Source organism: Lissotriton helveticus, chromosome 2_1 (genome assembly GCF_964261635.1).
Source record: "Lissotriton helveticus chromosome 2_1, aLisHel1.1, whole genome shotgun sequence".
NCBI classification, from domain to species: domain Eukaryota; kingdom Metazoa; phylum Chordata; class Amphibia; order Caudata; family Salamandridae; genus Lissotriton; species Lissotriton helveticus.
The window spans coordinates 1,907,905,558-1,907,921,977 of record NC_136059.1 but is presented as its reverse complement, the minus strand read 5'-3'; the positions used below and the strand labels follow the sequence as shown (position 1 = coordinate 1,907,921,977).

General features: G+C 47.7%; 1 protein-coding gene across 15 annotated transcripts in view; it reads left to right on the top strand.

Moving 5' to 3' along the window:
- BLTP1 (bridge-like lipid transfer protein family member 1) overlaps positions 1–16,420 on the top strand; it is a 2,102,388-nt gene that overhangs the window by 883,079 nt on the left and 1,202,889 nt on the right. For all 15 annotated transcript variants that reach the window (XM_078676841.1, XM_078676840.1, XM_078676839.1 and 12 more), the window contains one exon: positions 14,586–14,761. In XM_078676841.1, coding sequence (XP_078532967.1) covers positions 14,586–14,761 — 176 coding nt within the window. The remainder of the gene's footprint in view (positions 1–14,585; positions 14,762–16,420) is intronic.

Here is a 16,420-nt window from a genome sequence, read left to right as displayed (position 1 = left end):
GCAGGTTCTCTGAACGCCAGGGCGGACGAACTCAGCCGTCGGTGCTCGGTGGATCACGAATGGCGTCTGAACTCGGACGTGGCGAGAGGCCTCTTTCAGCAATGGGGAGAGCCTTGGTTAGATCTATTCGCCACAGAAGAGAACGCGCAATGTCATCAGTTCTGCGCGTTGGAGTTTCCAAGACGGCACTCGCTCGGCGACGCCTTTCGGCGCGAGTGGAGTTGCGGTCTGTTGTACGCCTTTCCGCCTATACCACTTCTGCCCAGAGTGCTGAAGAAGATCAGGCGCGACCGGGCCCAAGTTATCCTTGTGGCTCCGGACTGGGCTCGAAGATACTGGTATCCCGAGCTACTCAGCATGACAGTCGGTCCCTCGATCCGCCTGCCCCTTCAGGAGGACCTTCTGTCGCAGCAGCAGGGGACGGTCCTCCACCCGAACCTGTCCAGTCTCCACCTCCATGCGTGGAGATTGAGCGGCGGCAGTTGAGGCCATTTGACTTGCCTCCTGAAGTCTGTGATGTAATTCTGGCAGCCAGGCATCCCTCCACGAAGTCGGTATACGCCTGCCGGTGGAACAGATTTGTGGCATGGTGCACAGCAAAGGCTGTGGATCCCCTTTCTGCCCCTCTGTCTGAGGTTCTCCTCTTCCTCCTTTCCCTTGCCCAGCAGGGCTCTGCTCTGGGCACTATCAAGGGCTATCTTTCTGCCCTTTCCGCCTTCTTAAGGCTACCTGATCAGCCATCTTTGTTCAAGTCCCCTATTGTGTTACGATTCTTGAAGGGCATCACGCACATGTATCCCCCAACTCCGTTCGTGATGCCTCAGTGGGACTTGAACCTGGTCTTGACTTTCCTGATGTGCGCTCCCTTTGAGCCCCTTCATTCCTGTCCTCTCCGTCTTCTCACTTTAAAGACGGCCTTCCTGGTAGCCATCACCTCTGCCAGGAGAGTGAGTGAGCGAGCTCCAGGCTCTTTCTGTTAAACCTCCTTTCTTGTCTGTTCATCCTGATAAGGTGGTCCTTCGGACTAGACCTTCTTTCCTGCCCAAGGTAGTCTCTGCTTTTCACATTGGGCAGTCCATCACCTTGCCCTCCTTCTTCCCGCCTCCGCATCCTTCAAAGGATGAAGAGCGGCTCCATCGTCTGGACCCAAAACGTGCGCTTTCGTTTTACATGGATCGCACACGCCAGTTCCGGGTGGATGACCAACTGTTTGTTGGCTACGTGGGTGAGAAGAAGGGAAGGGCGGTGCAGAAACGAACCATCTCTCGGTGGGTCGTCCTGTGCATCAAAGCATGCTACTCTTTGGCTCGGAAGGAGCCTCCTGTTGGGCTGAGGGCCCATTCCACTCGGGCCACGGCGGCTACTACTGCCCTGGGCCGGGGAGTCCCTTTGCAGGACATTTGCCAGGCGGCCACGTGGGCCTCGCTGCACACCTTTGCGAGGCACTACTGCCTGGACAGTCAAGTCCGGAGGGATGGCTTCTTTGGCCGTTCGGTCCTCCAGGACTTTCTGGTGTAGGTTGTATTGGTTCGCAGACCCACCACCGGGGTTGGTATTGCTGGGGTATCTATTCTAAGGTAAGGAATCTAATACTAACCTGTTTCTTTCAGATGAACAAGTTACTTACCTTCGGTAACGATATATCTGTAAGAAACAGTAGTTAGTATTAGATTCCTTACCGCCCCACCCGTCCTCCCCGTTCTGCGAACTGATACCTAGGGTTAAGGACATCCCTTTCAGGGCCCTAGTTTCACATGGCACCAGTGTTAGTTCTCACATGGCTCTGCGTGTTCTGGCGCGGAAACGCTGTGTGCAAAGAACTGACGTCAGCGCGCGGAAGCGGCGTCTATATACTCCAGCGACGTCATCACGGCGCACGACGCCGACGACGCGGAGCCGCAGGGGACGCCTACAGACGACGCCTACCGACACGCAGGGGTACTGCTACGCAAAAGTTTCCGGATCCAGACTGACGCCTGGGGATATTCTAAGGTAAGGAATCTAATACTAACTACTGTTTCTTACAGATATATCGTTACCGAAGGTAAGTAACTTGTTCATTCTGCCTAACCTAGTTGGATGTGATTCTGAACTTTGAAAATGCATTAGCACTGTTTTTCAGTGGGCTGCTATCCCTCTGCCAAAGACTGACTCCTAACTGTGAAATCCCTGCTTTTGCAGTTCCTGAACATGCAGCGATATGCTTTAGCTTTTCCAAAGGCTAGAGCGAATTATCTTGCCCTACTAAGGCGTATTACCTGTGATGCTGCTTCTGCTGTTCTTGACAGTGTGTATGTTCCCAGCAAGTCAAAAAGAAAAGAGGTGTAGTGGTAGAACACCAGTAAGCTATCTCTACCTTGCACGAGAGCATTGTGTAAGTACACCCAAAAACCAACAGCCTACAATTGCAAATCAGCTTAGCGGTGATTCTTCCCATAAAGAACATTTCATACCTACACTCACTCCTCCTTCACCTTATCCTTTCATTGTAAGCATTAGCCTCCAATCGGCGTGTGAGCATGGGCTTACCCTCAGTCTAAAAGGACTTGGTTCCTGAAAAAAGCACCTTTGAGCTACATAAGGGATCCAGTGACCTTACTTTACTATTGATGTATCCAGAAACTGTGTGACATGCACTAACAAGACCCAGATAGCTCAAAGACCGACAAGTCGAAGTGTGTTTCCATGTGTAGTCACACTTCGTCCCAGTGGGTTAAACATCTGAGGTCACTATCCAGCCCGCCTTCTAAATGTGGAGCTGCTTGACCTAATGTAGACGCCATCACCCTCTGGCCATGAGATATTCATTTTTGATGGTACCAGCAGACCTTAGTTTAGATGGAACGATATGTATATCTTTGTGGATTCAGAACTCTTAACTGTGAACACAAGGCATTTGATTCGCCTGTGTTAGAATCTTGCTCTTCCCTTGCTCCGTATTATGTACTTTCCTACTTATTTCGTTGTTCTGTTTCAGCTGTCAACTGCAAACTGTGTTGAGAGGTGCCAAGTTTTGAAAGTAGAATCAAGCACCGCTATATTGTCCTTGTAGAACTTGGCTGCTGAGTCTTGTAAATGTAACCTTGTGTTGTTTTTTTTCACTTGTTCATTTTGTATACTTTTAATCACCTGGTTACTATTTTACTGTATATTTAATAGGTAGTATGGAAGTATTTTCTTTTTTACAAAAACATTCTTGTGACCATTCCCATCTTTATTGCATCTGTGATATATATGTTGTACTGTAGCAAGACTTCCATTCACACCACCTCCTGTGACCCATTGGGCACTATTGATATGACCTCTATATCAAGAGTGCCCATAGCCGGTTGCCATTGATGTGTGTAGGTGGGCACGTCAGAGAATACGGCAGCGGAGTAGCAGCTGTTGTGTACAGCTCCAGTACCCCCTCTAACCTTTCACGATCCCCTGGGGCCAAGCAGGGGACTTCGCTCTCCACTACACTCCAGGTGCTATTTTTGCAGGGTGGGGTAGAAAGCCCACTAGCCACAATGGAATTGAAATCAAAATAAAAAAAAAAGGGGTGGGATTGGCCACCCAGGCCTCAACCCCAAACGGCTGAACTCACTAGCCAGCAGAAAATTGAAATGAAAACCAAAAAAAGGGTTAGGAGTGGCCCAACCTTGCGTAGGTTTAAGTCTCCAATATGCCCCAAGGGGAGAGGTAAAAAGCCCACTAGATGCCAGTGATTTCTCTTTTCTTTAAAAGAAGAAAAATTAAAAAAAGGGGTGCAGATGCCTTCCTGGCAATGAGCCATACTCCCACACAAGTACTGTGTTTATTAGGAGAAGCGTGGGAATGCAGAGTGGTAGTAAATGTGTAGATCCTTGCAGATTCTGGAACTTTCTCACAGAAATGTGACAAACATTTGTTTTTGCCAAAGTTTGAAAGGCATTGTCGCACCACCATGAACTTTCCTGGATGGCTAATTTTCATAAATGTCTGAGTTTGGTAGGTTTCCCTGGTTGGCAGTCATTCCCAGGCCAAGTGTGGAAATGCTGGGTGGTAGCAAATTTGTGGATAACTGCTGATTGGCTTGGAGAATAAACAGATGTTGCTGGGCTGATGTGTACTCCGCGCCAGTCCAACCAAGAAAATTGTAGAGTTAACTTGCTCCAACAGTGCTGGATATTAAGGAGCTAAATTCAAAAACAGTCTGCGCAGGAGTGAATTCTTGAAAAAAGTTAAAAACACAAAACCGTAATACAATGTATTGTAAAAACAGTGCTAAAATCAAAATAATGATGTCAACGCTTTTGCTCAGTTACCACCAAGACTGCTAACATTCATGAAACCTTGAAGGTCTTTCAAAGGGATGTCTCTCGAGTGAACATCCAGGCCTTCTTCTCCTCTGCTGAAGCAGTTACTAAATTTACAATCTTATTCAAACAGACCAGTCGTGGAAACTATTTTGAACCAATAATAATAAAGTAGAGAAGCTTTGGAAGCCAAGTAGGTGCCAAGATGTGCAGGCCCGGCGGATGGCTTCTTAAAACCATGAGATGGACATGTTCAAATAGATGGTGAATTCCCCGAAGGTTGAGTCCAGCAAGTTTCAGTCATTGTTGATGCTTGTCGAGCCTCCTTTTCTCTTTTTGTCTTAATCTCCTGCTCTCTTCAGGAGCCTTATTCATTTTTAAGAGTGCTCAGATTCCTTTGTATATCCTTCTGTTGGGTAGCGTTGCCGTGACACACTTTGAATAGCCGTTGTATAAACTCATTGGTTCAAGCTCATTGATTCTTGTCCTGTAATGCTTCTGTGTGTTCTCCTGGACCCAATATGTCTTTCACGTCATCGACCTACTTAACTTTATGCTATTTGCTTTTTAGTGAAAATTGTAGGCGGAATGGATAACTCTACCTATAAGGGATATTATCCATCTCCTCATGTGAGATGTAATTTCCTTCAATTCCCTGCTTTTCACAAGTGTTGATGCAAAGACATCTTGAAATATGGTGAACTTGTTGCAGCTGATCATAATTGTTTCTCATTTGGTCGCATCTGTCCAGATTACAATTAGTTTTGTTGGTAAAACCTTGAAGGATCAACACAAATCACCCCTTGATGAATTTAGAATGTTGTCTACATTTCGGGAATGATTAGCTCTCCGGAATCACCCATGGGTTTTATGGCTGTTTCCACCACAAATTGCTAGAAGGTTAAAACCTCAAAAATTAGGAAAATGCACTAGCTCTTAGAAAAAATAAAAAACTGTGGTAACAAAATATATTTTTGGGGATGCAACTCGGCTTGTTCCTGAAAGTTTACAAGATGATTATCCTAACACAGCAAAAGTTTAAATAATGACATCTTTGGAACAAAAGCCATACACTTTCTTGTACATCACTTTTCCTATTTTTCATCCCAAAAACTAAATATTTATCTTCTAAATTTTTGCTAATTTCTCAGTTTTCTTAAGCTGAATCTACAAACCATGGTTGCCTTTGGAATCCCCAGGTTGTTGGGGGTGAAAAAAGGGCACACATTTGACACGGATACCTTTTTGTGGAAAAAGGTTGTGAAGGGTTACGTGTGAAATACCGCAGACATCCAAAAACAAAAACAAAGGCTTGGCAATTGGAGGGGGAATGACTTAGCAGCCAATTGGTTAAGCTAGGCTGTGACTGGTCAGTCAAGCTATCTGGAGAGTCAAGTAGGCTTTGGTCTGCAGCAGAACTTTGGCCTCCTTGTACACAGTTTGTTGATTTGAAGAAAATACCACCAACATTTGTTTTTGATATTGCTAGATTGTCACTGCACTGCAGGGTTTGGTCAACAATTATGGTCTTAATATGATGTTCTCTTTAGTGGTCCATGTACCCTGTTGTATCCCCCTGTGCTCACTGCATGGTAATCTGAAAAGGCCTATATTTGACATGAAGAATTGATGTATGCGCATTTCTGGTGTGGTTAGTGTGTCATTTATAAAGGCTTGTGGAGTGTTGAATTCAGGAAATGATTTAACTTGGAGAAACTAGCTGTACTCAGTATGTACATTTGTAATATTGAAATTACAGCTGTTGAATTAATGCATCTTCTGTGTGTGTGTGTGTAAATATATATGTGTTTTGTATGTGTTTATGTATATATGTGTGTTTATGTATGTGTGTTTATGTATATATATATATGTGTAAATGTATACATGTGTATATATGTGTGTGTATATGTATATATATATATGTGTGTGTCTATATATGTGTGTGTATATATATATATTTATTTTTTAAGCTTGTAAAGTGCACAGCTCCCCCAAATGGGGGTGTCCTGGCGCTAGGACAGACGATAGATGCGGGTACTCAATGAGGGCTAAGACTTTGAAAACAGCCAGGTCTTCAAGTCACGTCGGAATATAGATTCAGATTCAGCCATCCGCAAGGGCGATGGCAGGCTGTTCCAGATTTTGACCGTGATCACTGCGAAAGCTCTACCCCCAATTCTGGAGTGGCGAAAACGGGGCGTCACCAAGAGTTGAAGATGATTAGATCTGAGTGAGCGGTTAGACTGAGCATGCTTAAGTCGAGCTCTAAGGTAAGCCGGGCCCTGACCCTGCATTGCTCTAAATGCCAAAACAAGTGACTTTATCTGAATGCGCCTGGTCACTGGAAGTCAGTGGAGCTTCTTCAGGTAGGGAGAGATCGAGTGGCGGTATGGAATGTTATAGATCAACCTGGCCGCCGCGTTCTGAACAATCTGTAAGCAGTCAAAAGATTTGGGTTAAATCCATCGTTCTTTTGCCCACTACGCCTCCCCAGTTTGGACCCAGCCGTGTGCAAATCAGTCTTGACCCTGTGCCTCATGGGAACAGTCCAGACCGAACTGCCAAGCCAGGTCGTCCCTGGACCGGGAACAAGTATCCTGGGACCGGTTTCATGGTATGTCACCCTTCATCAGCCAGGCTAGCCTGAATCCAGTGGCACAGTGAGCAAGGGACCCATGTCTGGTCATACCCATCCCACTTAGGGCGAAATGTGTTACAGGAAACAAATGATGGACGGAATGCTGACAATGCAAACATTCTCCCCAGTCAAAAGATCAGGGCTAAATCCATTGTTCTTTTGCCCACTACGCCACCCCAGATTGAGATTGGACCCAGCCATATGCAAATCAGTCTTGACCCTGTGCCTCATGGGAACAGTCCCGACCGAACTGCCAAGCCGGGTCCTCCCTGGACTGGAAACAAGCATCATGGGACCAGTGGAGGATGTTTGGGAGGGGTCCGAGGACCCTCTTGCTCGTCAGTGTGATTCTGAGCAGGATTGGGTAGACGACTTGGAGGAGGCCGGCGGCCGTGATGTCTCCTCTGATCCGGGGTTTGCCTCTCCCCCACCCACTATGGAGGAAGGGGCCTCGTATACAGTGGTGCTCCGTCGGGCTGCTAAAGGAGATTAACCTCGATCTCTCCAGGGTGACCCTTAAGACTAATCTCCTTACTGAGGTGCTCCAGTCGGCGTCCACTTCATCAGAGCCACTGCTGCCCTTTAATGATGCCCTCACTGAAGTCTTGTTGGGCACTTTGTCGTGGCCAGCCACAGGGGCTCCTGTGGATAAAAACGTTGCAAGGCGACATCGCCCATCGCTGGGTGACCCTGCCTTTCTGACCACCCACCCCACACCTGAGAGTCTAGTCATTCAAGCTTCAACGTCCCAGAGTGCTTTTCCCATGCCTCAGCCAGATAAGGACTCTAAGAAGTTGGAACAGTTTGGCAAGCCGTTGTTCTCTTCGGCCAGCTTAGGGCTGCGGTCGGTGAACACTGCGTGCCTTTTTGGCCGCTATTCCCACGCAGCGTGGGATACCGTTGCTGAGATGTTGCCTCAGTGCCCGGAGGAGGTCCAGACTGTGCTGTCTCAGGCTGTGGCTGAGGGTAAGGACGCAGCTAGATTCACCATTCGTTGTGGCTTGGACACCACAGACTCCTTCGGTAGGGTAATTTCCACGACCTTGGTGCTTCGTCGCCACGCCTGGTTGCGGTCCACCGGGTTCTCCCTGGAAGTCCAGGGCTCGCTCATGGACATGCCCTTTGAATGCACTCACTTGTTTGGTGATAAGGCCGACACTGCTCTGGAGTGTTTTAAGGACTCACGGCTACAGCCAAGTCATTGGGCCTTTCCACCACGCACCCAGCCACGTCTACTTTTCATTCCTTTCGTGGCCAGGGCAGAGGCGCCCCTGCCCGTTCGTTCGGCCAAAAGCCTGCGCAGAACCAAACTCGGCGTGCCCGGGGGCGTGGAGGCCGCCGAGGTGGCTCCTCGGGCTGTCGTGAGGGTCAGTCCACCTCCGCCCCTGCAACGTCAACCTCGAAACCTTCCTAGTCTTAGCTTCAGGTCGCACCCCACGCCAGTGGGTGGCAGGAATCGCCATCACCTTCTCCATTGGCGTTCTGTCACTACTGACAAGTGGGTGCTGCAACTCGTCAGGAGGGGTTCCTCCCTCCCCTTCGAGTCTACCCCCACACCTCGGCCATGCCACTTCGATTCCACCGCATGTCGGGGGATCACTTCACGCTTCTCCAGCAGGAAGCTATGACCCTCTTGGCCAAGGGGGCCATCGAGCGCGTTCCTGGGCCGGAAGGAGGATGTGGTTGTTATTCCCACTACTTTCTGGTTCCCAACTAGGACATAGGGGGCCTGCCTCCCATCTTGGACTTCAGGGACGTCAACCACTTCCTCCGGAAGGAGAAGTTCAAGATGTTGACTCTGGCTCAGGTCTCGGCTGCCCTCGACCCTGGAGACTGGATGGTAGCATTGGACTTGCAGGACGCATATTTTCACATCCCCGTCCTGCCGGCCCACCAGCGTTACCTGTGGTTCACGGTAGGCCCGGTGCATTTTCAGTTTGCCGTGCTCCCCTTCGACCTCTCCAATGCCCCTCGGGTGTTCACGAAAGTGATGGCGGTGGTCGGAGCATATCTGCGCCGGTCAAGGGTGACAGTCTTCCCCTACCTTGAAGACTGGTTGGGGAAGGCGGGCTCGCCCCAGGAAGTCGTCTCCCACCTTCAGACTATGGCCGACCTCCTGCACTTGCTGGGGTTCTCCATCAATGTGCCAAAGTCGCACCTGAGTCCCTCTCAGATGCTCCCCTTCATCGGAGCGGTTCTGGATTTGACGCTGTTTCTAGTTTATCCTCCCGAACAGCGAGTCCGGGATATTCAGGCTATGATTCTGAACTTTCAGCCTCTATTCCAGGTTTCAGTCAGGATGATCCTCCGGCTCCTGGGCCTGATGGCCTCCTGCATCCTGCTAGTGCAACATGCCAGATCTGTTGACTGGGTGTGAGTGTTTGATTGCTTGGCAGTTCGGGCTGGACTGTTCCCATGAGGCACAGGGTCAGGCTGATTTGCATATGGCCTTGTCTGAACTGGGGTGGCAGAGTGGGCTAAAGAACGGTGATGGATTAAACCCAGATCTGTTGACTGGTTGTGAGTGTTTGATTGGTTCAGATGCTCCGTCCATCACCACCCCCTTTTGTACCACTGAAGTTCCTGTGGGCACAGCATCAGGGCAACCTGTCTGATAACGTCCGGATCTCTCAGGGCACTGCACGACACTTGCACTGGTGGCTCATGATCGCGATTGGGTCGATGGCAGATCCCTCTCCCTTCCCCAACCGGAGCACACAGTGGTGACAGATGCGTCCCTCCTAGGATGGGGAGGCCACTTGGGAGAGGCGGAGATCAGAGGCCTTTGGTCTCCGGCGGAGTCCCGGCTCCATATTAACCTTTCGGAGCTTCAGGCGATCCGACTTGCACTAAAGGCATTCCTTCCCTCTGTCCGGGGAAGAGTGGTGCAGGTGTTCACGGACAATACCACCTACATGTGGTATTGCAACAAACAGGGCGGGGTGGGGTCCTGGACCCTATGTCAGGAGGCTCTGCGTTTCTGGACATGGCTGGAACATCAAGGCATTACCTTGGTGGTTCAACACCTGGCAGGTTCTCTCACCACCAGGGCAGATGAACTCAGCCGCCGGTGCATGATGGATCACGAATGGCGTCTGAACTCGAACGTGACACAAGGTCTCTTTCTGCAGTGAGGAGAGCCTTGGTTACATCTAATCGCCACCGAGAGAACGTGCAATATCATCAGTTCTGCGTGTTGGAATTTCAAAGGCGGCGCTAGCTGTGTGACGCTTTTCGTTGCAACTAGAGTTGCGGTCTGTTGTACGCCTTTCCGCCTATACCACTTCTGCCCAGAGTGCTGAAGAAGATTCGGCGCGACCGGGCCCAAGTCATTCTTGTGGCTCCGGATTGACACTGGTATCCCGAGCTACTCAACATGGCGATCGATCCCCCCATCCGACTGCCTCTTCGGGAGGATCTTCTGTCGCAGCAGCAGGGGACGGTCCTCCACCCGAACTTGTCCCGCCTCCACCTCCATGTGTGGAGATTGAGCGGCGACAGTTGACAGCTTTCGATCTTTCTCCCGAAGTCTGTGAAGTCATTCTGTCAGCCAGGCGTCCCTCTACTAAGATGGTATACACCTGCAGGTGGAACAAATTTGTGGCATGGTGCACAGCACAGGCTGTGGATCCCCTTTCTGCCCCTCTTTCGAAGGTCCTTCTGTTCCTACTATCCTTGGCCCAGCCGGGCTCTGCTCTGGGCACTCTCAAAGGTTATCTTTTGTCCATCTCCGCCTTTCTGCGGCTTCCAGATCAGCCTTCTCTTTTTAAGTCTCCGGTTGTTTACCGTTTCCTGAAGGGCATTACGCACACGTTTCCTCCCGTGCCGTTCATTATGCCTCAGTGGGACTTAAACCTTGTCTTGACATATCTGATGTGCGCTCCCTTCAAGCCCCTTCATAACGGTCCTTTATGTCTTCTCACTCTAAAGACTGCTTTCCTGGTAGCTATCACCTCTGCCAGAAGAGTGAGTGAGCTCCATGGTCTTTCTTCTAAACCTCCTTTCCTTTCTGTTCATCCAGACAAGGTGGTTTTAAGGACTCGTCCTTCTTTCTTGCCAAAGGTTGTCACGCCCTTCTCCATCAGGCACACCATCACTTTGCCCACCTTCTTTCCGCCTCCGCATCCTTCGAAAGAAGAAGAGAGGCTCCACCGTCTGGACCCAAAACGTGCACTCTTGTTCTATCTGGCACGCACACGACTGTTCCGGGTGGATGACCAGCTCTTTGTTGGCTACGTGGGCACCATAAAATGTCAGGCTGTGCACAAACAGACCATCTCTCGGTGGGTCGTTCTCTGCATCAAGCCCTGTTACTCGTTGGCGAAGGAGCCTTTGGTGGGGCTGCGTGCCCATTCCACCAGGGCAACGGCAGCCACTACTGCCTTGGGACACGGCATTCCCTTGCAGGACATTTGTCAGGCAGCTACTTGGGCCTCGTTGCACACGTTTACCAAGCATTACTGCCATGACAGTCAAGTCGGGAGAGACGGCTTCTTTAGCCGTTCTGTTCTCCGTGACTTTCTGGTGTAATCTTATTCGCAGACCCTCCACCGGGGTTGGTATTGCTGGGGTATCTATTCTAAGGTAACGAATCTATCACTAACGTGTCTCTTTCGAATGCACAAGTTACTACTTGTGTAACGATATATCTGTAAGAGACATTAGTTAGTTATAGATTCCTTACCACCCCACCCATCCTCTCCGTTCTGCAAACTGATTACTAGGGTTAAGGACATCCCTTTCAGGGCCCTAGTTTCATGGCACCAGTAGTCTGTTTCTTGCATGGCTCTGCGTGCCTGGCCCAGAAAGTCGTGCACAGAACTGACGTCCGCGCGCATGGGTGGTGCCTAAGCAGTCTCTGTGATGTCATCTCGGCGCATACGACGCCGCGCGACGCAACCTACTGATTTGCAGGGATACTGCTAGCAAAAAACTTTACAGATCCAGTCTGATGCCTGGGGATGTTCTAAGGTAAGGAATCTATCACTAACTAATGTCTCTTACAGATATACGTTACACAAGTAGTAACTTGTGCGTATATGTGTGTGTGTATAGAGCCGTGTGAAGTTTAAGGCCCTGAATTATTTGTATAAAATCAAAACTGGTACGGCTCCCAGATATCTGCAATCACTGGTAAACATATATTCCCCTGCACGCACACTTCGTTCATCCTCCCAAGTTCTTTTTTGCGTGCCTACAGTCAGACTCGCAAGGATAGGTGTGAGGTCCTTTGCTTCTATGGGTCCCAGGCTCTGGAATTCCCTCCCCTTGGACATCCGCTCTATAAGCTGTCATGGCCTGCTGGAAAGTTGCTGCCGTAAGACCCTTACAGAAAAAAGCATTACGGGATCCTACAGTTTTATCTAACCTACGGCCTATTTCGCTTCTCCCGGCTATCTGTAAAATGGCAGAAGCCTGTGTTAATAAGCAGCTGGTGGCTTATTTGGAGGAGAATCATATTCTTCATCCTAACCAAGCCGGGTTCAGAGCCCATCACTGTACTGAATCTGCATTATTGTACACCACAGAGACCATCAGAGCTGCACTGGATCAGGGCATGAGGGCTGTCCTGATCCTGTTAGATCTTTCTGCAGCGTTTGACACGGTGTCCCAGGCTATCCTATTACATCGCCTTATGAGTGTCGGCATAGGAGGCACCGTGTCAAAGTGGTTCACAAACTTTTTGAAGGTCAGAAGGCAGATTACAATGCTAGGCCAGTTCTGCTCTGAGGAGAAGGTGGTTCAGTCTGGGGTACCGCAGGGCTCCAGTCTGAGCCCCATTTTATTTAATCTGTATATAGTCCCTCTGATCAAACTCATCTCCTCCTTCAGCATTAGCACTATAGCGTTGCCGATGACACTCAACTGGTCTTAGCCTTTGATGAAGACCCGGCAATCGCCGAAAAGACCCTAAAAGAGTGTCTTACGGCGACCTTTGCCTGGATGAAAAATAACCATCTGAAATGCAATTCGGCCAAAACAGAAATTGTGTCGTTTGGTCACAACAATTTCTTCTCCCCCCAGAGTTGCTGGCCAAAAGAGGAAGAAGCTCCGCCCAATACTATCGTGGCAGCACGAAATTTGGGCATAAAATTTGACGAGACTCTCTCGTTTAAACAGCAGGCAAAGGAAGTGGCAGGATCATGCTTTAACATCATAAAGGGCCTTAGGAAATGTTTGTTTCGACCTCCTACCCTTATCTGCCAGGCGCACTGTTGCAGTGGCATTGATTACATCCAGACTTGATTACTGCAACAGCCTGTATGCAGGGGTTAATGAACCTGCCCTGCATAAACTGCAGATGGTTCAGCATGCTACAGCAAGACTGGTGCTCAGATGGCCAAGGAAATCTTCGGCCTCTGCCGCACTGAAGGAGCTTCACTGGCTTCCTATACAGAAACACATCCTGTTTAAGGTGTTGATGATTGCCTTTAGGGCTTTTCATAAGCATGGCCCTCTATACCTTTCTAAATATTTTAACAGATATTACCCCACTCGAGAACTCAGATCCGCCACAGCCAATTTAATGAGTGTCCCAAAATTCAAACTGATGACCAAGGGAGGAAAGTCCTTGGCAGTATTAGGTGCTAAGGCATGGGACACGCTGCCTCCTCAACTGCGTACTATCACACCCGAAAAAAAGTTCAAGAAATTCCTCAAGACATGGATCTATAGTCTGGCAGACTCAGTCTGCAAATCGCTGGTTTAATCACCCTGATTGAGAACTCTATTTCTGCCCATCTTTAGCATATGAGTCTAACCGCCAAGATGCTCCCTGGAGTGGTAGTGCGCTATATAAATGCTTATCACATCACATCACACGGCCGTTTCCGGAAGGCCATTAAAACCTGGCTATTTAATCAATAACTTGTGGCTCTGTCGTGTTATGTGGCTCTTGTCTCCGCTAGCGCCGGGAAACCCTTTTTGGGTAGCTGTCGCGCTCTACAAACTGAAAAAATAAATAAAATATATGTGTGTATGTGTATATATGTGTCTATGTATATGTGTATATGTGTATATATGTATATATGTATATATGTATGTGTGCATATATGTATGTATATGTATGTATGTATATGTATGTGTGTATATGTAAGTCAGTATGTGTGTATGTATGTGTATATATGTGTACCTGTGTGTGTATATATATATATATATATGTGTGTGTGTATATGTGTGTGTATACGGCCGAAATGCGTCTTAACTCTTGCAAAAAGGAAATAAAATAATGCACTACAACTGGGTCCACGCTCGTGATTTCGCGTCTATGCGAGGTTAATCTGCGAGGTATTGCGGATATATATATATATATGTGTGTATGTGGGTATATATATATGTGTGTGTGTGTGTGTGTGTGTGTGTATATGTGTGTGTGTGTGTATATATATGTGTGTGTGTGTGTGTATATGTATGTGTGTGTATATATATATGTATGTGTGTGTATATATGTATGTGTATATGTGTGCGTGTGTATATATGTGTATATATGGGTATATGTATGCGTATATATGTGTATATGTATGTGTATACATGTGTATATGTATATATGTGTGTATGTATAGATGTATGTTGAAAGACCAATTAAATAATCTGATTGAAAGTCGTAATTTCAGTCTAAGGTAAACATGTATGGCAGAACTATAATGGGTGTCTTATGTATTTTACAGGTTGTTTTTAAGCCGCTGCTCAGCTACACAGGGATTCAATCCCAGGATGTGGTGCCCCGATGTTACAGAATGTATTTTGGAGAACATCTTTCTTTCTCTGGCACACTGGACTGCCTCAGAGCAGATATTGTTGATTCAGACACATCAAAGGAAAGAAGAGGCAAAAGAGCAAGGAGGTACCTTATACAGTTGATTTCCTTATTTAGTTGTGTATCCAAATACTATTTTGTTTTTGATTTATTTACTTATGTCACGTAAATGCACACACTGCCTCGCTCCCTCCAGATGATCTCCTTCCAGATGATCTCCTTCTCTTTACAGATCCCACTGATCTTGGGTCAAGCAGTAGCTGGTGCTCCAGGGCACGATTTCATGATTCTCCTGACTGATGTCCCCTCATCCAGCAGGGAGATGTTAGATCCATCTTCACCAGTCCTGGTCACAACAGGCAGAAGTCCTGCTGATCTTCAGTTAGACAAATTTAGGCGGTCCAAGCTCCTGTTTTTAAAATCTGTTTCTAGACGTAAATGTAATTTAACGCCTTAGTCTTTGAAGTTCGTGCTATTGCGGTTGCTCATTTTGAAGTACCCACCATTTTGTCTTATCCTTCCTCCAAAACAACCTGTTACAACAGGAGTGTCTCCAAAGGCGCTAATCTCAAAACACAGACCTTGGGAGTAATTAGATTTTCACACCTTTATATCTGCCTCACTGATGTATGTTGATCAAAAGGTTACAATGACTTCCAGCCCTACTCTTTATGATTCTGTCATCAGCCCCTCCTCCTTCCTAAGATGTGTCCAGGCCCTTTTGACAAGCGACTTCTTTATGAATCAAAGAGCCCTTTTGAAGTATACTAAAGAGCCTGGCTCTTCCTTCCTGCTGTGTGTCTCACCCAGCTCCTTGTAAAGCAGCAATCCATAAACCTGTCATGGAGGAATCCTCTACCTCCACATGCTTCTCCAACAGGCCTTGGGACTTCACATGAACACATACATTCCTGCTCCTATGCTTCTTCGTACTATACCACTTTACAGGCACACATACACCCGAGAGCACTCACCCAGACAGGCTGTCTTCCATGTATGACACCACTCTCAGTTACTCATACATTCACTTCAACATGTGCATATAAGCACCGGCACACTGTGCAGTGCTACATTCATCCTAATGAAGGCCAAGGGTGAGATAAGCACTCAACAGCAGAAAATGAGTGGTCAAGTAGACCCTATTGCTGTGACACAGGAAAAAAGGCCTATTCACTCTACTGATCATATTTAGCTGCCAACACCGTGCTCATGCTGCTTAAGTCCATCTGAAGGCAGTAGCCTCACCACACAAGGGTAGCTCTTTGATTTCCCCTCTCAGTCATAGCATGACCGCTATCCATGACAGAGGGCATGGCTCATGCATGATTTGTGCTTATCCATGACCAAAAATTGTTATCAAGGATCCAGTTATCCCCACTGCTAGGATATACTTGGGGCTGAGGTACACTCCCATTATTATGCAAGAAACGTTTCCGTCCCAACTCAGGATGATCATAAAATGAATCAGATTTTTTGACGAATCAGTGAAACTTCACTTTGAACATGGATATATGAATATTGGGAAGATGCTTCAATGAGGATCGCTCCGTGAATAAAAACATGAATTCACCCTAAGAAGATTCTCAAAAGTTTGATTGTTATGTTATGCAGATTTGTAAAATGCATTGTCACCTGAGAGAGTATCCTAGCTCTTATGATACCATTTACTGAGCCAATAATTTGACTTAGCATTAGGTTGACATGGCTGTTGGGTCCAAATTGCTTCTGACTTGAGTAAGAAGATTA